The sequence below is a fragment of the Urtica dioica genome, chromosome 4 (genome assembly GCF_054948205.1).
Source record: "Urtica dioica subsp. dioica isolate 48M chromosome 4, U.dioica_male_clone48M_v1_H2, whole genome shotgun sequence".
Taxonomy (NCBI): Eukaryota; Viridiplantae; Streptophyta; class Magnoliopsida; order Rosales; family Urticaceae; genus Urtica; species Urtica dioica.
The window spans coordinates 48,208,589-48,232,024 of NC_142759.1; the positions used below are offsets into that span (position 1 = coordinate 48,208,589).

Below are 23,436 nucleotides of genomic sequence, written 5' to 3' on the forward strand. Positions count from 1 at the left end.
ATCGAAATTTAATGATTCTTGAATCAAATTAAAGCTCTGTCTGTCCTCTGTCCAATGCCACCGGTTTCGGCTCAAAAGGACATCGGAGCCGCCAGATATGGCGATTTTACTCTGAGGTGCGCGGCTGTTCCGAAACTCCAGTTTTTTAGAAATCCGGATTTTCAAACCCCACTACCATGAGTTATAGAACTCTAATGAGAAAATTTTCTTGAGCAAAAATGTTTTTCATATGATTATAAACATGATGTGTAAGATTAAAATGTTTTGATTTTTGAAAGTTTAATTGAAATTGAATTTTTACAAAACTAGTTTGAATTTTGAAAAACCGTTTTCACTTTCAAACTTGAAAATATTTTGTCATCCAAATCAAATAAATTTTCAAAATGTTTTCAAAACTATATCTATATCACATATGTTCAAAATCTATATGCTCTTGAAAATTTGAGTGGGAGGTCTCCTTGTAGACAAGCCGAAAAATAAAAAGATGTGTAATCTCAAACTTTCAAGTGTTCGAGTGAGTTGAAGTTCACACTTCCCTCACGCACTTTCCCGAAATAGAAAATAGGAAAAGATCGAGTATGTACATTGTGCCTTTATGCACTAATACTGCTCTGAACATGTCGATCTAGGATTCTCTTCTAGTTGTCCGCTCTGTCGCTCTCTAACTAGGAAATCTGTTTCCGAAATTATAAGAGTCGATGAACCAACTCCAAAAACTAAGTGGGAGGGTTATATTCGTTGTTTGTAACCCACGATCCCCAACACTAATGAAAGACGCAATAACGTGGGACTAAGAGCCGCTCTTGCGACCCTCACTTAAATGTGAGTACTCCAAGGCGTTATTGCCTCGATCATTGCTCAATGAGCTACGTCCGAGAGTGATGCAATGATGACAAGGCCTCCCCTTGGGGGATTGTTTTTCAAAGCTGATCTTTTGGACTAAGTGGTTGGTTACACACTTAGGCTCAATCCCTAGTAATCCTCCCTTGAGGCTCTGCGAAAGGATATGAGTGATCAAACCAATTTACAAGGTGGCTAGTCAAAGCTGATGTATTGACATCTTGGCTAAGCATTAATGATGTGTCATTTACTTATAAAAGGAGATTTTTTACGGCCTTCTCTTGAGGGAGTATATTATCGTTTGGTTTATAACACCTTTGGATTTTATAAAAAGTCTTAATAAAACTTAAATCCTAAACCAAAGACTAATCATAAACTTGTTTCAACTTTTATAGGCAATATGTCTCTCAACCCTCTCTCTACAATTCTTTTCTCGAATAAACTCGAAGGCGACAATTACGTTGACTGGAAACGTAACCTCGACATAGTCCTTACTGTCGACAAGCACAAATGGGTTCTCACCACCCCCTGTCCTCAAACGAATGAAGATTCGACGCAAGAGGAGAAAGACGCCCTGGCGGCCTGGCTTCGATCCGATGAGATTGCGAGATGCTATATTTTGGCATCGATGAACAATGTGTTGCAACAACAACATCGTGATTATGAAACTGCCACCGATATGCTCTACAATCTCCATGAGATGTTTGGAGGGCAAGGACATCAAGCTAGGCAACAAACGGTCCGACAATTCATGAATTGTCGTATGAAGGCTGGAACTCCCGTTAGAGATCATATGATGCTGATCATTAGCTATCTAAACGAAATGGAGATTCTTGGATCTGAGATTGATGGGGAGACTAAAATAGATATGATCTTGGAAACTCTCCCCGAAACCTTTGATACCTTCAAGTTGAATTATTCCATGAACAAGTTGGAGTACAATGTTACCGAGCTCATGAAGGAACTTCAAACCGCTGAGGCACTCACTAAGAAAAAGAGGGCTCAAGGAGAAGTACATGCTATTGCCTCCACCTCTGGATCTAAGAAGAGACCTCGCAATGCCGAGAAGAGGAACCAACCTAAGGTTCAAACGAAGAAGAAGGCGCCAAAGGCTCCGAAGGTGGACAAGTCTAAAGACAAGTGCCACCACTGCAACGAGCCTGGTCACTAGCGTAGGAACTGTCCCGCCTACCTCAAAACCAAAGCAAAAGGTATTGTACTTGTTACTGAAGCCTGTTTAGTAGCTGATAATGTATCGTCGTGGATTATTGACTCCGCTGCTACTAACCATATTTGCTACTCCTTGACTGGTTTTAGGAAAAGCAAAAGCTTAGAGGATGGCGACTTCTGCTTCAAGTGGGGTGATGAGAGCGTGGTGTCTGCGAAGGCTGTGGGATCCGTGACGCTATCTTTTGAAGATCGAACTTTAAATTTGAATAATGTTTATTATGTTCCTTCCTTTGGGAAAAACCTAGTATCTGTTGCTCCACTTTTCGAGCAAGATTATTATTTAAAGTTTATAAAGAATGGAATTCGTATTTCTTTTTCTAATTCTTTTGTCACTGATGCATGTATGAAGAATGCTCTTTTCTACATCTATCCCACTCAACCTTCTCTTTTAGACACCGAAATAGATAATGATCTAATTAGGGAGCCAAAGAGGATCAAACTTTCTGAATCCTCCGATCTAACAAAATCAACACACCTATGGCACTTAAGACTTGGTCATATCAGTCTAGAAAGGATAAGGAGACTTGTGAGGGATGGTCCACTCCAAGCTTCTGCAATAGGTTCACTACCTACTTGTGAATCCTGCATAGAAGGAAAAATGACTAAGCGACCTTTCTCTGATAAGGGTCGAAGAGCCACTGAGTTGCTGGAACTAATACATTCTGATGTATGTGGTCCACTCAGCCAACAGGCACGTGGAGGATACGAATACTTCGTCACCTTCACTGATGATTACTCACGATATGGGTTTGTCTATTTGCTCAAACACAAATCCGAGACCTTTAACGTATTTAAAGGTCTTTAGGGTTTTAGTGGAAAAGCAAACTGGCAAAGTGATCAAAACCCTTCGATCTGATCGAGGTGGTGAGTATATGTCTGGAGAGTTCGATGACTTTCTTAAAGAAGAAGGTATCGCTTCTCAGCTTACCGCACCTGGCACAACTCAACAAAACGGAGTGTCAGAGAGATGAAACAGAACTCTTATGGAGATGGTTAGATCGATGATGAGTTACTCATCACTCCCGCTTTCCTTTTGGGGATATGCCCTCGAAACAGCCGCTTACATTCTGAACCAAGTTCCGTCTAAAACGGTTCCTGGTACTCCTTATGAAAGATGGACTGGCCGTAAAGTAAGTTTGGGCCACATCCGAATTTGGGGTTGCCCTGCACATGTGCTAAGGCAAAAGACTAGCAAGTTGGCTAGTAGGTCAGAATTGTGCCTGTTTGTGGGATATCCAAAGGAAACCAAAGGTTTCATTTTATATAGTCCCGAGGACGATAAGACTTTCGTTAGCACGAATGCTCGTTTTCTTGAGGAGGACTTCGTGAAGGATGCGAAACCTAGAAGCAAAATTGTGCTTGAAGAAAAGTTGGGTGAGGAAGCTTCTACCTCATCTGTAAGAATTGTTCTTACCCCAACTGAAACACAACCTAACTCATCAGAATCTCGTCAAGTAGTACTTGTTGTCAATGGTGCCCACAAGAAGAGTAGTAGTGTCTATTCATGAACATTTGATGTCATATAGTCTTACGAAGACTCTTGCTTGTAATTGCCTATTCATTCAGTAATAAAGTTGAAACGTTCATTCATTCTTTCTTTGTTTGAAGCTTTATGATAAAACCTTAGTCTTTTAGTCCATAAACAAACTTAACAACTTACGAAGAGACAAATGTAGATTTGCATGAACAAACTCTTCGTAGTTTGCTTAAAACGATATATTCGCAATCTTAGGGTCAAAGGACTATTGACCTCAGTATGATTGTTAGAAGAATCTATGATGTCTGGTTATGAGGCATTGAGAGTTGGGGACTCTATAGTTCTTCTAGGTATCTTCCGAAGGTACTGAATTGACCAGTGCACTTCTAGAGACAATATAAGAACAAACCAGTTAACCTCTTATGTCTCGAAGTCACTATGTATGAATTGAATCATGCTTACCTTAATCCTGAAATGAGACATGCCATTTCACACCTTAGTATTCTCATTTGAGAAAGTCAAAGTTCGGACTCACCATGTGATTCCGAACAAGGCCTATTGGTGAAGTACTAATTTGTGAGTCTGTCATGAGTAACTTTGTGAAGTTCTCATAGATATGGAATTCATGTACAAGATTGCTGAAATGCAATGTATGTCACCTCATGCTTTGTTCCTTGGAGTGTGAATAAATGAACTGGCCAGTGTCCAAATTGAGTCCTGACTCTTTTGGATGAAACAATGTGACTTGTTAGCTCCTCGTCAATACATTGTTTCTAACTTATTCACAAGCGACAAAGGAGTTGAGGAAATAACAGCTAGAAGGGTAAAATGGTAATTTAGTAAATCCCGACTAGCTGATGACATTCATGAAGGGTAAACATAGATAATATTCAGTGGATCCGCTCATCATAATTAGGTCGAATTCTTGAGTAGAAAATACATTCATTTGAACCGAGAGATTTTCAGTGTCAACTCTTTAGTGGAGTCAGTTGGCATTAAGCTAAACTTGGAAAAGGTTTGTGAACTTTTGAGTCCAAGTGTTTAGCTCAAGCTTTGTTCATTTGGGTCCATGAGGTCACTGTCACGAATCACATCGATAGGAATAGTTAAACTGGAAGCTAAGTCAAAACAAGAACGAAAATAGTCAAAAGGGTATTTTTGTCTTTTGAGACATATGATGAAATGAATGTCAATAAATTTTTTGACAAGTTCATTTGATGACTTAATGTCACTCGGCCATAACTTGATTATTGGGCCTTGTGAATTAATTTCGTTTCATAAGAATTTTATTGAAAATTCTTAATGGGTTTTTCTCATGTTGTCATGAACAAATGAAGAAGCTTCTAGAAGCTCCTTCTAGATGAGAATAGGCGCCCATAATACCCAAGGAAAGAGAGTTTATTTTGTGCATAAATCTATTTAGATACTTGCCAAAAGAAAAAGAGGAAACAAATTTGCATGTAGATGCACAAGGAATTTCGGCCAAGAGAGTAATGGGCAAGCCAAGGAACAAAAAAGGAAACAAATCCAAGCCTCTAGGAGGCAGCCTTGGGCGCCCAACATGGAATGGGAAATAAGGGATTTTTGCTCATGAATATGTGATATTCTATAGAAGAGGAAAGTACCTTATTGAAGGTTAAACCTCTCCTATAAATAGGAGTCTCATTCCTCACATTTGATTCATCCTAAGTTTAAGAGATTGAGAGACTCTCTCTCTAGAACTTGGCCGAAATCCTCTCTCTCTCTCTTTCTAGTTTATTTTCGATTTTTCTTGTTTTGGCACCTAGGTCCTCACTCGACCTAGTGTTTAGCTCTGCGACTTCGAGACTCGTTCTTAAGTCGTAGTGTTTAAAAGTGTCCACTCACTGATTCCTTCTTTTCGAGTGATTTAGTGATAGAAACTTTCGTGGTTGCTCGAGGTGCCGAGGAAAGGAAGAGAGACGTGCTGGGAGGGGAGACGAGCATTGCAAACTTTCCAAAAGCTTCTTTAAAGTTCAAGCTTCAAGAAAGGTTAGTAAACTCTTAGCTCATATTGGTTTTTAATTACATGTACTTGCACTTGTCTAGGTTAGTAAAAACCGTTTTTACGTGTAAAAGAAATTTTTTTAAAATTCCGCCGCTTACCGAAGAGTTAATTATTTTCTTAAACCCTAGATCGATTCCAACAAATGGTATCAGAGCTATGGTCAAAGATATGCATGTACATGTTTTTAAAATTATGAGCTTGAAAATCGTTTTCGAAAGTTTACTATTTTTTGTGACAAGTTAGAATTGTAATCTTAGATTTTTTTTTAATTTAATGCTCTCTTGTCTTTAAATTAAAAAGCATGTTGATTTTCTATGAGTTTGGGATGTTTTTAAAACACATTAGAATCAGTTCTAAAAGTTTTTAATTTTTTATATTGAAAAACGTGTTTTAAAGGTTTGAGAAATTTCGAGTAATTTTTTGTGACTAGTTATATTGTCTTGCTAGTTTCTTATTTTTACTTGAATCGTTTTATGCTTGTTGTTATTTCTTTTATTCTATGTTATTACCCTGATAATAAAACACAAATAAAAGCTTTAACAACCTTCATAAAACGTTCCGTTACACTCGATTCTTTTTCGCACCTAAAAAGGACCAAGCTTTAATTTATTTCTTTTTCTTCGAGCTGGAGTAAACCCGCATTAAAAGTGGCATAACTCTCTGCTCAGAAATCTAAATTTAATGATTCTTAAATCAAATTAAAGCTCTGTATGTCCTCTGTCCAATGCCACCGGTTTCGGCTCAAAAGGACATCGGAGCCTCCAGATATGGCGATTTTACTCCGAGGTGCGCGGCTGTTCCGAAACTCCAGTTTTTTAGAAATCCGGATTTTCAAACCCCACTACCATGAGTTATAGAACTCTAATGAGAAAATTTTCTTGAGCAAAAATGTTTTTCATATGATTATAAACATGATGTGTAAGATTAAAAGTTTTGATTTTTGAAAGATTAATTGAAATTGAGTTTTTACAAAACTAGTTTGAATTTTGAAAAACCGTTTTCACTTTCAAACTTGAAAATATTTTGTCATCCAAATCAAATAAGTTTTCAAAATGTTTTCAAAACTATATCTATATACATATGTTCAAAATCTATATGCTCTTGAAAATTTGAGTGGGAGGTCTCCTTGTAGACAAGCCGAAAAATAAAAAGATGTGTAATCTCAAACTTTCAAGTGTTCGAGTGAGTTGAAGTTCACACTTCCTTCACGCACTTTCCCGAAATAGAAAATAGGAAAAGATCGAGTATGTACCTTGTGCCTTTATGCACTAATACTACTCTGAACATGTCGATCTAGGATTCTCTTCTAGTTGTCCGCTCTGTCGCTCTCTAACTAGGAAATTTGTTTCCGAACTTATAAGAGTCGATGAACCAACTCCAAAAACTAAGTGGGAGGGTTATACTTGTTGTTTGTAACCCACGATCCCCAACACTAATGAAAAGTGCAAGTGTCGCCGGACTAAGAGTCACCCTCGTGGCCCTCTCTTAAATGAGAGTACTCAAGGGCGCTTTGCTCTGATCATTGCTCAATGAGCTACGTCCGAGAGTGAGACGATGATGACAAGGCCTCCCCTCGGCGGATTGTTTTTCAAAGTCAATCTTTTGGACTAAGTAGTTGGTTACACACTTAGACTCAATCCCTAGTAATCCTCCCTCGAGGCCCTGCGAAAGGATGTGAGTGATCAAACCAATTTACAAGGTGGCTAGTCAAAATTGATGTATTGACATCTTGGCTATGCATTAATGATGAGTCATTTACTTATGAAAGGAGACTCGTTGCGGCTTTCCCTCGAAGGAGTAAAGTGTCATTTCGTTCATAACACCTTTGGATTTTATAAAGTCTTAAATAAAACTTAAATCCTAAACCAAAGACTAATCATAAACTTGTTTCAACTTTTATAGGCAATATGTCTCCCAACTCTCTCTCTTTCATTCTTTCCTCGAACAAACTCGAAAACGAAAACTATGTAGATTCGAAACGTAACCTCGACATAATACATACCATTAACAAGCACAAATGGGTACTCACCACCCCGTGTCCTCCTCTGACGAATGATGATTCAACTCAAGAGGATAATGACGCCGTAGCGGCCTGGCTTCGATCCGATGAGATTGTGAGGTGCTATATCTTGGCATCTATGAACAATATGCTGAAAGAGCAACATCGTAACATCGAGACTGCCGCCGAAATGCTCTACAATCTCCTTGAGATGTTTGGAGGGCAAGGGCGTCAAACAAGGCAACAAGCAGTCCGACAGTTTATGAACTGTCACATGAAGGCTAGGACTCCTGTTGGAGACTTTATGATATTGATCATTAGTCATCTGAGTAAAATGGAAATCCTAGGATCTAAGATTGATGGGAAGAATATCATAGATATGATCTTAGATACTCTCCCCGCATCTCTTGATACCTCCAAGATGAACTACTCCATAAACAAGCTAGAGTACACTGTTACCAAGCTTATGATGGAACTTCACACTGCTGTAGGTCTCACTAAGAGAAAGAGGAATCAAGGAGAGGCACATGCTACTGAGCACAAAGCCTCCGCCTCTAGAACTGAGAAGGGACCTTACAAGGCCGATAAAAAGAACTGTCCTGCCTATCTCAAAGCAAAGGAACATAGTATTGTACTAGTTACCGAAGCATGCTTAGTAGCTGATAATGTATCAACGTGGATTCTTGACTCCGCTGCTACTAACCATATTTGCTGTTCCTTGAATGGTTTCAAGAAAACCAAAAGCTTAGAGGAAAGCGAGTTCTGTTTCAAATGGGGTGATGGGAGTCTAGTGTCTGCAAAGGCTGTGGGATCCGTGACGCTGTCTTTTGAAGACCGCACTTTAAACTTGAATAATGTTTATTTTGTTCCTACCTTTGGAAAGAACTTAATATCCGTTGCTCGTCTTCGTGAGCAAGATTATTTTTTAAAGTTCATTAAGAATGGAATTCGTATTTCGTTTCCTGATAATTCTTTTGTCACTGATGCATGTATGAAGAATGCTTTTTTCTACATCCATCCCACTAAACCTTCTCTTTTAGACACCGAAATAGATAATGATCTAATTAGGGAGTCAAAGAGGATCAAACTTTCTGAATCCTCTGATCTAACAAAATCAACACACTTATGGCACTTAAGACTTGGTCATATCAGTCTAGAAAGGATTAAGAGACTTGTGAGGGATGGTCCACTCCAAGCCTCTGCAATAGGTTCACTACCTACTTGTGAATCCTGCATAGAAGGAAAAATGACTAAGCGACCTTTCTCTGATAAAGGTCGAAGAGCCACTGAGTTGCTGGAACTAATACATTCTGATGTATATGGTCCGCTCAGCCAACAGGCACGTGGAGGATACGAATACTTCGTTACCTTCACTGATGATTACTCACGATATGGGTTTGTCTATTTGCTCAAACACAAATCCGAGACCTTTAACGTATTTAAGGTCTTTAGGGCTTTAGTGGAAAAGCAAACTGGCAAAGTGATCAAAACCCTTCGATCTGATCGAGGTGGTGAGTATATGTCTGGAGAGTTCGATGACTTTCTTAAAGAAGAAGGTATCGCTTCTCAGCTTACCGCACCTGGCACACCTCAACAAAACGGAGTGTCAGAGAGATGAAACAGAACTCTTATGGAGATGGTTAGATCGATGATGAGTTACTCATCACTCCCGCTTTCCTTTTGGGGATATGCCCTCGAAACAGCCGCTTACATTCTGAACCAAGTTCCGTCTAAAACGGTTCCTGGTACTCCTTATGAAAGATGGACTGGCCGTAAAGTAAGTTTGGGCCACATCCGAATTTGGGGTTGCCCTGCACATGTGCTAAGGCAAAAGACTAGCAAGTTGGCTAGTAGGTCAGAATTGTGCCTGTTTGTGGGATATCCAAAGGAAACCAAAGGTTTCATTTTCTATAGTCCCGAGGACGATAAGACTTTCGTTAGCACGAATGCTCGTTTCCTCGAGGAGGACTTTATGAAGGATGCGAAACCCAGAAGCAAAATTGTGCTTGAAGAAAAGTTGGGTGATGAAGCTTCTACCTCATCTGTAAGAACTGTTCTTACCCCAACTGAAACACAACCTAACTCATCAGAATCTCGTCAAGTAGTACTTCGACGTAGTGGGAGGGCTGTTCAACAGCCTGACAGGTACATGTCTTATAGAGACTCTCTCGTAGCTGTCTCCGACATGGATGACCCTGTTTCCTATAGCCAAGCGATGGCTTGTTCTGAATCAAACCTTTGGCTTGACGCCATGAAAGTTGAAATGCACTCGATGTATGTCAACAAAGTCTGGAAACTTGTAGACCTTCCTGAAGGGATTAAACCTGTAGGGTGTAAGTGGATATACAAGAAGAAAAGGGGTCCTGATGGGAACGTCGAGACGTTCAAAGCACGACTTGTGGCGAAGGGTTATACCCAACAAGAAGGGATTGACTATGAAGAAACCTTCTCGCCAGTCGCGATGCTTAAATCCATCCGCATACTCCTATCCATAGCTGCAGCTCTCGACTATGAGATCTGGCAAATGGATGTCAAGACAGCCTTTCTGAATGGCAATCTTGACGAGCGCATTTACATGGCTCAACCAGACGGTTTCGTGGATAAAGGTCAAGAGACCAAGGTTTGTGAGTTGCTTAAATCCATTTATGGACTAAAGCAAGCATCTAGGTCATGGAATATTAGATTCGATGAAACTGTAAAGAGCTTTGGCTTTGAACAGTCAATAGATGAGCCTTGTGTTTACAAGTTAATACACGAAGGCAAAGTTGTGTTTCTGGTACTATATGTCGATGATATACTACTCATTGGTAATGACGTGGGTAAGTTATCTGAGGTTAAGGTCTGGCTGGCAAAGCAATTCGATATGAAGGATCTAGGAGAAGCCGCATACATTCTGGGAATCCAAATCTTTCGAGATAGGAAAAATCGGACCCTGTCGCTTTCTCAAGCATCTTATATTGATAAGGTGATGGATCGCTTCTCGATGCAAGACTGCAAGAGGGGTCAAACACCCTTTAGGCATGGAGTTTCACTCTCTAAGGACCAGTCTCCTAAGACTGCACAAGAGATTGAAGACATGAGGAAGATTCCTTACGCCTCTGCCGTAGGAAGCCTCATGTATGCTATGCTTTGCACTAGACCTGACATCTGTTTCGCCGTTGGCGTAGTTAGTCATTTCCAATCCAACCCTGGACCCGAGCACTGGATTGCTGTTAAGCATGTTCTTAAGTATCTTCGAAGAACTAGGAACTTGATGCTTACATACTCAGGTACTGACCTGACTGTGACGGGATATACCGACTCCGATTTTCAAGCGGATAAGGATTCCAGGAAATCCACTTCGGGATCTGTGTTCATCCTTAATGGTGGAGCTGTTGTGTGGAGAAGTATTAAGCAATCTTGCATTGCTGACTCCACAATAGAAGCAGAATATGTGGTTGCTTGTGAAGCATCCAAAGAGGCTGTATGGCTTAGAAAATTCCTTAAGTATTTGGAAGTTGTTCCAAACGTCGACGAGCCCATGACCCTTTATTATGATAATAGTGGGGCTGTCGCTAACTCAAAGGAACCTAGAAGCCATAAGCGCTCTAAGCATATTGAGAGGAAATACCATTTGATTCGAGAGATCGCGCAACGCGGAGACGTGGAGGTGAAGTAGATCTCTGGCAGATCCATTCACCAAGGCCCTAGCGAACATGGTCTTCGACCAACTTCAAGAGGGATTAGGCATGTAGGACTACTCACATCTTCTTTGAGTCAAGTGGGAGTTTGTTGTCAATGGTGCCCACAAGAAGAGTAGTAGTGTCTATTCATGAACATTTGATGTCATATAGTCTTACGAAGACTCTTGCTTGTAATTTCCTATTCATTCATTAATAAAGTTGAAACGTTCATTCATTCTTTCTTTGTTTGAAGCTTTATGATAAAACCTTAGTCTTTTAGTCCATAAACAAACTTAACAACTTACGAAGAGACAAATGTAGATTTGCATGAACAAACTCTTCGTAGTTTGCTTAAAACGATATATTCGCAATCTTAGGGTCAAAGGACTATTGACCTCAGTATGATTGTTAGAAGAATCTATGATGTCTGGTTATGAGGCATTGAGAGTTGGGGACTCTATAGTTCTTCTAGGTATCTTCCGAAGGTACTGAATTGACCAGTGCACTTCTAGAGACAATATAAGAACAAACCATTTAACCTCTTATGTCTCGAAGTCACTATGTATGAATTGCATCATGCTTACCTTAATCCTGAAATGAGACATGCCATTTCACACCTTAGTATTCTCATTTGAGAAAGTCAAAGTTCGGACTCACTATGTGATTCCGAACAAGGCCTATTGGTGAAGTACTAAGTTGTGAGTCTGTCATGAGTAACTTTGTGAAGTTCTCATAGATATGGAATTCATGTACAAGATTGCTGAAATGCAATGTATGTCACCTCATGCTTTGTTCCTTGGAGTGTGAATAAATGAACTGGCCAGTGTCCAAATTGAGTCCTGACTCTTTTGGATGAAACAATGTGACTTGTTAGCTCCTCGTCAATACATTGTTTCTAACTTATTCACAAGCGACAAAGGAGTTGAGGAAATAACAGCTAGAAGGGTAAAATGGTAATTTAGTAAATCCCGACTAGCTGATGACATTCATGAAGGGTAAACATAGATAATATTCAGTGGATCCGCTCATCATAATTAGGTCGAATTCTTGAGTAGAAAATACATTCATTTGAACCGAGAGATTTTCAGTGTCAACTCTTTAGTGGAGTCAGTTGGCATTAAGCTAAACTTGGAAAAGGTTTGTGAACTTTTGAGTCCAAGTGTTTAGCTCAAGCTTTGTTCATTTGGGTCCATGAGGTCACTGTCACGAATCACATCGATAGGAATAGTTAAACTGGAAGCTAAGTCAAAACAAGAACGAAAATAGTCAAAAAGGTATTTTTGTCTTTTGAGACATATGATGAAATGAATGTCAATAAATTTTTTGACAAGTTCATTTGATGACTTAATGTCACTCGGCCATAACTTGATTATTGGGCCTTGTGAATTAATTTCATTTCATAAGAATTTTATTGAAAATTCTTAATGGGCTTTTCTCATGTTGTCATGAACAAATGAAGAAGCTTCTAGAAGCTCCTTCTAGATGAGAATAGGCGCCCATAATACCCAAGGAAAGAGAGTTTATTTTGTGCATAAATGTATCAAGATACTTGCCAAAAGAAAAAGAGGAAACAAATTTCCTCTAGAAGGAAAGCATAACTTCGGCCAAGAGAGAGACAAAGCAAGGCTTGGAACAAAATAGGAAACAAATCCAAGGCTTATTGAAGCCTATGTTGGCCGAGCATCTCAAGTGGGAAAAGAGGTAATTGGCTCATGAATATGTGATATTCTATAGAAGAGGAAACTACCTTATAGAAGGTGAGACCTCTCCTATAAATAGGAGCCTCATTTCCTCACATTTAATTCATCCAAGTTTAAGAGATTTGAGAGACTCTCTCTCTAGAACTTGTGGCCGAAAATCCTCTCTCTCTCTCTCTCTAGTTTATTTTCGATTTTTTCTTGTCTTGGCACCTAGGTCCTCACTCGACCTAGTGTTTAGCTCTGCGACTTCGAGACTCGTTCTTAAGTCGTAGTGTTTAAAAGTGCCCACTCACTGATTCCTTTATTTCGAGTGATTTAGTGATAGAAACTTTCGTGGTTGCTCGAGGTGCCGAGGAAAGGAAGAGAGACGTGCTGCGAGGGGAGACGAGCGTTGCAAACTTTCCAAAAGCTTCTTCAAAGTTCAAGCTTCAAGAAAGGTTAGTAAACTTCTAGCTCATATTAGTTTTTAATTACATGTACTTGCTCTTTGTCTAGGTTAGTAAAAACTGTTTTTACTTGTAAAGAAATTTTTTAAAATTCCGCCGCTTCCCGAAGCGTTTAATCTTTTTCTTAAACCCTAGATCAATTCCAACAAATATACGTCCATCTCAATCAAAAAAGCAAATATCTTTTAAGTACACAATCAAATTCAGCGCCATAGTTAATGTGGTTTTTCACATAACATTTGCGACGTGTGTCCCACGAAGGATTCCGGTTTTCACACGCCATGTGCGAAAGATTTTCTTCCTTAGCTCCAGGGATTAGATATACCGAGGGTTTGGAACCACAAGGCTTCTATTTTCACGGTTCTTTGGGGGGATGATCTTGCGATTAGAGACGGCTTCCTTTGGCCACAAAGAGATCGAGACGAATGGGGACAGACCCGTTAAGTCAAGATTTCTGAGGATTTGTAGGAGATCAATCCTAGGCGGCCAAGAGTCTTCAGAAAAGGTAGTCGCAACGAGATCAGGACAAACAAGGACGAACTATTAGGAATTCTTGCCCATGAGAAGATTTTATTTTGTAATTCTCGCTGAAATTATTAATAAAATAAAGTTCGACATTTATTATTTCTTATAAAAGATTTATCAGACATTCATCAATCCGTAGTCTCCGTATTAAACTGAATCGCATGCTCGCATCCGAGTTCGGGCTGTGAACTAAAACATAGTCGATGATTGATTCATGCCTGGATAGCTGAATCTAAAATCATATATGTGGAGCAGGAGTGAAGATTGATCACTTAGTGGGAGCATTCTGCATTTGTGGTAAGTGTACGACCTGGACAGACTTTGGTTGTAGATGTGTCGTTTAAGTACCGTTACGACACACTAGTTGGGGTCGCTTATGATGGTCACAGTGAAATTTGATCTAAATCCTGAAGTGATCATGGACTTCTAGGTCATATCATCGGGTTCTTTGACTCATATCGTTAAAGGCTACTGTGACGTTGATTAAACTTATGTCTTGGGAACTAGAAATATGATCTGAGAAGAAAGTGGTTGACATATACGGAATCCAGCATTCCCAAAAGAAGGTTAATGTGTTGGAATCGATCTAGGGTTTGAGAAAATAATTAACGCTTCGCTGAGCGGCGGAATTTTAAAAATTTTATTTTACAAGTAAAACAGTTTTTACTAACCTAGACAAGTGCAAGTACATGTAATTAAAAACCAATATGAGCTAGAAGTTTACTAACCTTTCTTGAAGCTTGAACTTTGAAGAAGCTTGTGGAAAGTTTGCAACGCTCGTCTCCCCTCGCAGCACGTCTCTCTTTCTTTCCTCGGCACCTCGAGCAACCACGAAAGTTTCTATCACTAAATCACTCGAAAAGAAGGAATCAGTGAGTGGGCACTTTTAAACACTACGACTTAAGAACAAGTCTCGAAGTCGCAGAGCTAAACACTAGGTCGAGTGAGGACCTAGGTGCCAAGACAAGAAAAAATCGAAAATAAACTAGAGAGAGAGAGAGAGGATTTTCGGCCAAGTTCTAGAGAGAGAGTCTCTCAAATCTCTTAAACTTGGATGAATCAAATGTGAGGAAATGAGGCTCCTATTTATAGGAGAGGTCTCACCTTCAATAAGGTAGTTTCCTCTTCTATAGAATATCACATATTCATGAGCAATTTCCTCTTTTTTCCCTTTGAGACACTCGGCCAACTCAAGGCTTCTAGAAGCCTTGATTTGTTTCCTATTTTGTTCAAGGCTTTGCCTTGTCTCTCACTTGGCCGATTCCCACTTTCCTCTTGGAGGAAATTTGTTTCCTCTTTTTCTTTTGGCAAGTATCTAAATACATTTATGCACAAAATAAACTCTCCTATTTCTCTATTAGGGTAGGCGCCCAAGTCTCTCTAGAAGGAGCTTCTAGAAGCTTCTTCATTTGTTCATGACAACATGAGAAAGGCCCATTAAGAATTTTCAATAAAATTCTCATGAAATGAAATTAATTCACAAGGCCCAGTTAATCATATTATGGCCGAGTGACATTAAGTCATCAAATGAACTTGTCAAAATTTATTGACATCCATTTCATCCTTATGTCTCAAAAGACAAAAATACCCTTTCGACAATTTTCGTTCTTGTTTTGACTTAGCTTCCAGTTTAACAATTCCTATCGATGTGATTCGTGACAGTGACCTCATGGACCCAAATGAACAAAGCTTGAGCTAAACACTTGGACTCAAAAGTTCACAAACCTTTTCCAAGTTTAGCTTAATGCCAACTGACTCCACTAAAGAGCTGACACTGAAAATCTCTCGGTTCAAATGAATTTATTATCTACTCAAGAATTCGACCTAATTATGATGAGCGGATCCACTGAATATTATCTATGTTTACCCTTCATGAATGTCATCAGCTAGTCGGGATTTACTAAATTACCATTTTACCCTTCTAGCTGTTATTTCCTCAACTCCTTTGTCGCTTGTGAATAAGTTAGAAACAATGTATTGACGAGGAGCTAACAAGTCACATTGTTTCATCCAAAAGAGTCAGGACTCAATTTGGACACTGGCCAGTTCATTTATTCACACTCCAAGGAACAAAGCATGAGGTGACATACATTGCATTTCAACAATCTTGTACATGAATTCCATATCTATGAGAACTTCACAAAGTTACTCATGACAGACTCACAACTTAGTACTTCACCAATAGGCCTTGTTCGGAATCACATGGTGAGTCCGAACTTTGACTTTCTCAAATGAGAATACTAAGGTGTGAAATGGCATGTCTCATTTCAGGATTAAGGTAAGCATGATACAATTCATACATAGTGACTTCGAGACATAAGAGGTTAAATGGTTTGTTCTTATATTGTCTCTAGAAGTGCACTGGTCAATTCAGTACCTTCGGAAGATACCTAGAAGAACTATAGAGTCCCCAACTCTCAATGCCTCATAACCAGACATCATAGATTCTTCTAACAATCATACTGAGGTCAATAGTCCTTTGACCCTAAGATTGCGAATATATCGTTTTAAGCAAACTACGAAGAGTTTGTTCATGCAAATCTACATTTGTCTCTTCGTAAGTTGTTAAGTTTGTTTATGGACTAAAAGACTAAGGTTTTATCATAAAGCTTCAAACAAAGAAAGAATGAATGAACGTTTCAACTTTATTAATGAATAGATAGGCAATTACAAGCAAGAGTCTTCGTAAGACTATATGAAATCAAATGTACATAAATAGACACTACTACTCTTCTTGTGGGCACCATTGACAACATAATGTTCTCTCACCTAAGGGTTGATTCTAGAACAGATAGATTGTGCGCACTTCCGAAGTAAGTAACGTTCGGAAGAATCTTTCGTTGTGGAAACAACGGTGCTTAGGGAATATAAGTATCAAGAAAGGTATAACGGAATAATTGACCTCTCTCGATATGGGTTGAACCTGGAGGATCTTGATCACGAACTCACTATATCAGTGGACACTCGTCACGATGATTAAATATAATTCTAGTATAAATGAGGGTTCAGTCTTGGCTTACATAGTGGAATATTTGACCAAGATTAAACGAATCGATGGAAAAAGAGAAATGAATATTTCGTCTTTTTAATCGGATTTGTTAAGCTCATATTACTAGGTCCATAGTCTCTGATTTGGCTCTGATAACGAAGGATAAGAACTCTCTGGTAATAATAAATATTATTATTACTATCTCACAGCTGTAAATTGTTTAGCAGCATGCATAAATCAGAGTCATAGTGGGATTCAGAGTGTGCCCACTCTATCTTCTTATTCGTCTCGGAGATTACGTTTTGGAAGACTACGGTGTCATCTTTTGAGTGCCATACGACGAGAGTACTAAAGCCATTTCCGGAGATCTGATCGTGGAAGATAAAGCTTGAAGAAGGAGTTTGAGGAACTCGGAACGAAAGCTTGAAGAACGCATTGAAGATTCTGTAGCGAAGGAGAAACCTATAAGTTTTTCCTAATGACTCTTCTGTTTAATTCGGTTGCCTGATATTGCTCTCATGCTTATATTAATTAAAGTAAATATAGATCTTGTTATATATAATCAATATTAATTAGCTCTAGTTAGTTTAATTAATTTTTCGCATGGGTATATGGGTGCATAATCACCAACACGAATGCGATAGGCCAAGATTTCTTAGGGTCCTCGAGAATGAGATCATTCCTTGGGTTGGATAGCTATACTCCTGCTTGCTCTATTTCCTAAAGTAAGAAATGAAACAAAGTGACAAAAAGAGTGTAATGGGATGTTCATCTTTGTGAGATGAGAAGCTTGTGAATATGGTTCAACAAGCCCCTAAAACAACTCTAGAGGGTATTTTATAAAGCATTTGTGATGCCATGGTATGTAAAGGACAAAAATATGGTAATATGAGGTGTAGAGAGCGATTTTCCTCGAAATCTAGAGATAAGAGAAGGAACATGTGACTCTTTTAGCGTGAAAATGCGTGTGTGATTAGAATGGTGTGTGATGAGTGTTTTTCTTTCCAGCCTACTGAGAAGAGAAGGAAATGTCACTCTTATAGTGCAAAAATGAGTTTTTTTTATTGGTGATATAGGTGTATGATGAAGATAAATGGAAAAAGATTGAGATTCATATGAAAAGTGGTGATTTGTTTTAGGTTTCGTAGTGAGAATGCTCTTGAAGTGATGGAATAAGAGAAATGATGATGTTTTGTGATTGAATGAGAGAAATTTGATGATTTTGAGTGTTGATGTGATGGGAAAGATGAGAGAGATGGTTGAGAGAGAATCTGTGTAGAATTTTGGTATGGTAGGTGTCTTCTCCTCTTGTTTGATGTGAAATGGGGTATTTTATAAAGTTTCTAGAGTATAAGATGTGTTTTGAATGCCCTAGGTGAGTTATGGGACTCTGTTTGAATGAAAATGGAGTCCAATATGGATTTGGACCATTTTGGATAAAGGGAAAAAAATTTGTCGGGTCGTGGTCATGATTGAGTCACCGGTCGTCCATGACTGAGTGGAAGGGTCATCGGACTCGAGGCCATGATCGGGCAATGACGCAATCATGGCTTGGCGGGAGTATTTCTCGAGTGGATGCCATAACTGAGTCATCGGATGGTCATGGCTGGGTGGAAGCGTTGTTAGACTTGAGGCCATGGACCGGTGAATCGGCCATGTCCGGGTAGGAGCTTCCTCCCGGGTGGCTGCCATGACCGAGTCACCGGTCGGTCATAGCCGAGTAGAGGGTCTGCCAGACTGGGGGTCATGACCAAGCGATGACTCGGTGATGGTCGGGCTAGTGTTTTTTCTCGGGTGACTTCCATGACCGAGTCACCTATCGATCATGGTCGGGTGGAAGCGTTGTTGAACTTGGGGCCATGACCGAGCAATGACTCGATCATGGCCGGGTGGAAGATTCCTCACGACTGGCTACCAGGACCGTGTACTTGCAACTGATGACACTTCTTATGCACAAATAAATTATTTTTGCATGCATGATAGGTAGATGTGTCAAATAAATAAGCATTTAGAAAAAGAAGATCGACGATTCATCAAAATTAAACAAAAAAAGAAAATATGGGTTTGAGAAGATTAGTGATACACAAATACCCATTAACTTCAACCATGAGATTTTATAACAAAATTAATGTAGCAACGTATTCTAAATTTCAATAACAACAATGTTGTGTTTTTGCATGTGACTCACACGCGTCGCAAATAAAAAATTTAAGAAGTGAAGACATATTGTGAAAATAAATTTAACAGAAGTTCATATAGTGGTGATTGATGGGTTTTTTTTTTAGTGGGTTAAAATTAAAATAAAATTATTATGAAAAAGTGATAAGTTTGGATGTCAAAATAATTTTTTATTGGACCTCGTGGATGACCTTTATCTTTTTTATTTTATTTTTATTTTTATTTTTTATTTAGCTTGCGTACGTAAAAACAGACATATATAAACTTACCCATTTTTATTCAGATTAAAAAAACTTCATCCATTTTATTGATATAATTTGATTGATCCTTAAAGTTTTATAGTGATATTGTACCTTGTTTTAGTATATATAGAATGTTTCATGTTATTTACTTATTTATGTAGCATATGCCAGATAAATGGAAACTGTTTTTTTTTTTTTTTTTTTAAGAAACTATGAATAACAGAGAAAAAGAGATTCGAAAATCATAAGCGGCAGATCATTGTGAACATTTGTCGGACAGATCGTAAAATCATAATAATAAATAATAAAATATAAATAAAAAGCGACCTCGACAGAAGTCTCACACATATTGACCTTTTTCTCTTTCTTACCATTTTAAATTTTAAATTTTCTGTTTTATATTCCAATATGATTTTTTTTTTCCATCTTCGTGCTAGTTAACTAGCAACAAAAGTTTTATTTTTTCAATTTATATCATTCTCTTTGATCATATTGATATGTTTCTGGTTTTATTTCTTAAGGTACAAGATATTTGATTTAAACGTGCATAATTGAAAGAAGAAGAAAAAGATCATGAACGGTTGATCATGATCAAAGTCGGCGCACGATTTTTGACCTTCAGTTCAGTACATGAACTCAACCAATCAAAGTCCACGCCTTTTTTCCGCCACATCGCCGTTGGTTCGACTCGCTCGATTTTCGAATCGAACACACTTCTGAATGCACTTTCCAAGTCAGGCAGGGTCGATGAAGCCCGCCAACTGTTCGACAAAATGCCCGTTCGAGACGAGTTCACATGGAACACCATGATCAACGCTTATTCCAACACGGGACGATTATCGGAAGCCAGAAAGCTCTTCATCGAGACCCCAACGAAAACCCCCATCACATGGTCGTCCTTGCTCACCGGATTCTGTCGGAGCGGGCTCGAAAAAGAAGCGTTCGAACTCTTCTTGCAGATGCAAATGGAAGGAGAAACTCCGAGCCAGTTCGCCCTCGGGAGCGTTCTGAGACTTTGCTCTTCGCTGGGTCTTCTTCAAAGAGGCGAACAGATTCATGGCTATACTGTGAAGACACAGCTCGACCGAGTCGATTTCGTCCTCACAGGACTCGTCGACATGTACGCAAAGTGCAAGAGAATCTCCGAAGCTGAGTATCTGTTCGGAAGCTCTCCAAAGACCAAGAACCATGTGATGTGGAGTGCAATTATCAGTGGGTATTCTCAGAATGGCGAGAGCTCGAAAGCCATCGCGTGTTTCCGAGCGATGAGGATCGAAGGAGTCGAGTCAAACCAGTTCACTTTCCCGAGCATTTTGACCGCTTGTGCCTCGGCTTCAGATCTCCGGTTCGGGGCTCAGGTCCATTGCTGCGTGGTCCGATCCGGGTTTGGATCCAATGTTTTCGTCCAGAGCTCGCTAATCGATATGTATGCAAAATGCGGAGACTTTGTCGAAGCAAAGACAGCTCTCGAGACTATGGAGTTCGACGATGTGATATCGTGGAACTCGATGATCGTCGGGCTCGTGAGAAGGGGCTACACGGAAAAAGCTCTCGACTTGTTCGAGAAGATGCGATCGAGAGACATGAAACCCGATCACTTCACGTACCCTTCGATTCTGAACTGCTTTGCCGCGTTAAAAGAGACCGGGAATGCAAAGTCTGTCCATTCCCTGACCGTAAAGACCGGATTCGAGGCCTACGTCCCGGTTGCAAACGCTCTCGTTGACGTGTATTCAAAGCATGGAGATTTCGATTATGCTCATCGGGTTTTCGACCTTATTCGAGAGAAAGACGTCATATCATGGACCTCTCTCGTGACGGGCTTCTCAAACAACGGATCTCCCGAGAGAGCGATCCAAATTTACCAAGAAATGAGACGAGAACGAGTTTCTCCTGACCAGTTCGCGATCGCCGGCGTTCTGAGCGCTTCGGCTGACTTGACTCTCTTGGAATTCGGTAAAGAAATCCACGCAGACTCCACGAAACTCGGCCTTGGATCATCTTCATCGTTATCAATCGATAACTCATTGGTCACAATGTACGCGAAATGTGGCTGCATCGAAGAAGCCAACAGAGTCTTTGACTCGATGCGCGAGCGAAACGTGATCACATGGACGGCTCTGATCGTGGGCTACGCCCAAAACGGGAGAGGAGAAGACTCGCTCCAATTCTACGACAAAATGATCGAAGCCGGGACTAAACCGGATTATGTGACCTTCATCGGTTTACTATTCGCGTGCAGCCACGCGGGATTGGTCGAGAATGGCCGGGGCTACTTCGAATCGATGAGCGGGGCCCACGGGATAAAACCGGGCCCGGAGCATTACGCGTGCATGATCGACCTCTTGGGCCGATCGGGGAAGCTCGATGAGGCAGAGGAGTTGCTGAACCGGATGGACGTGGAACCGGACGCGGCTGTGTGGAAGGCGATCCTCTCGGCGTGTAGGGTCCACGGAAACATCGAGCTTGGCGAGAGGGCAGCGGAGAATCTTCTAGAAGCAGATCCCACGAATTCCGCGACCTACGTCCTTCTGTCGAATATGTACTCGTCTGCGAGGAGGTACGAGTGAAGGTGTATTTCGGGTTGATTTCGGATTTTCATTCTGAAAGCCAAAACTAACTAAAAGCTGTTTATTTTTGTTTTCCAGTTAATTGAAAATTTTCAGTTAAAATAAAAGATTGGTAACCTTTATTTAGGTACGAGGAGGCTGCAAGGGTGCGGAGATCGATGAAGTCGGTCGGGATAAGCAAGGAGCCGGGTTGCAGCTGGGTCGAGACGAGGAGCCGGGTCCACCGATTCGTGTCCGACGATCGGGGCCACGATCGGACGGTGGAGATTTATTCGAAGCTTGAGGAGGTTTTGAGGGCGATCAAGGAGGCGGGTTATGTTGCGGACTTGAGCTTTGCGCTTCAGGACATGGACGAGGAGGGGAGAGAGCTCGGTCTGGCCCGTCACAGCGAGAAGTTGGCCCTTGCTTTTGCGCTTCTTGTTGTTCCGATCGGAGCTCCGATTCGGATCTTCAAGAACCTCAGGGTCTGCGGAGATTGCCATCACGCGATCAAGTACGTTTCGAGGGCTTTTCAGCGGCATATCGTGTTGAGAGATCCAAACTGTTTTCATCATTTTAAACATGGGAACTGTTCTTGCGGGGATTACTGGTAGTAGTTTTAAGGCCTTTAAAATATTCATAATTTGTTCAACTGCTAAAACGTAGAATAAAAATATATTATGAATTTAGCGGAGATCAGGTTCAAGCTTTTTTGCAGCTCTCTTTTTTCATGACCACTCACGTCATGGACTAGTACAAAGATGATTCTTATGTTTTTGGCAACGCCAAAACGCAAAGTATGCAAAAACTTCTCCAACCCACACGTTATATTATAGCGTTTGTACCGTATAATGATGGATCTTCTATCTCTATCTCTTTTTTGGTGTCTCCCTTAAAAGAATGGCAACGAGTACAGGTATAAACGAGTGCACCTAAATTGGTACCCGACTCGTTAGAAAAAAAATACTTGTTAACCCGCTATCCAGCCGGCTAGCGGGTGTGAAATCTGGATAGCGGGTGTGAAATTTCAATACCTGTTACCCGTTAACCCAGTTCACATATAAAAAATAAAATAAAAAACAAAAAATTAACCACTCAATAAATCTAAATATAAATTATACAACAATTTAAAATCAAAATATAATTTAAAGTGAGAACACTAAATCAAGTTAAAATTCATAGTTACAAAACAAACAATTTAGAAATAGAACGGCATCTAGTTTTTTTTTTAAAATAAATTAAAAAATTTATAACGGGCCGGATTAACGGGATAGTGGATCTAGCAAAGCTATACATGTACGCATACCCGTACATGTGTAAATGTTAATGGGTATTACTCGTTAACTCGTTTCAAACGGGTTACCCAACCCGTTTAGACCGGGTAAGGGACGAGTTAACGGGTATCATTGGTGTCACTCTAATCAAAATAAAGTCATGCCATCATTTTATCTAATTATTAGTTTATTTTAAAACAAATGATTAAGCTGCCTTATTTTGATTGGATGGACACCAAAAGAGACAAAAAAGAATCAAAAGATCTAATTTCAAATTTGACGTGATATTGTATACACGG

General features: G+C 39.9%; 1 protein-coding gene across 1 annotated transcript; it reads left to right on the plus strand.

Moving 5' to 3' along the window:
* The first annotated feature begins 19,695 nt into the window (after positions 1–19,695).
* On the plus strand, positions 19,696–22,679 carry LOC149401752 (Tetratricopeptide repeat (TPR)-like superfamily protein). Its single transcript, XM_089610611.1, has 2 exons — positions 19,696–21,874; positions 22,012–22,679. The coding sequence occupies exons 1-2, from the start codon at positions 19,902–19,904 to the stop codon at positions 22,475–22,477; spliced, it is 2,439 nt and encodes an 812-aa protein (XP_089466737.1). The 5' UTR covers positions 19,696–19,901; the 3' UTR covers positions 22,478–22,679.
* The last annotated feature ends 757 nt before the right edge of the window (positions 22,680–23,436 follow it).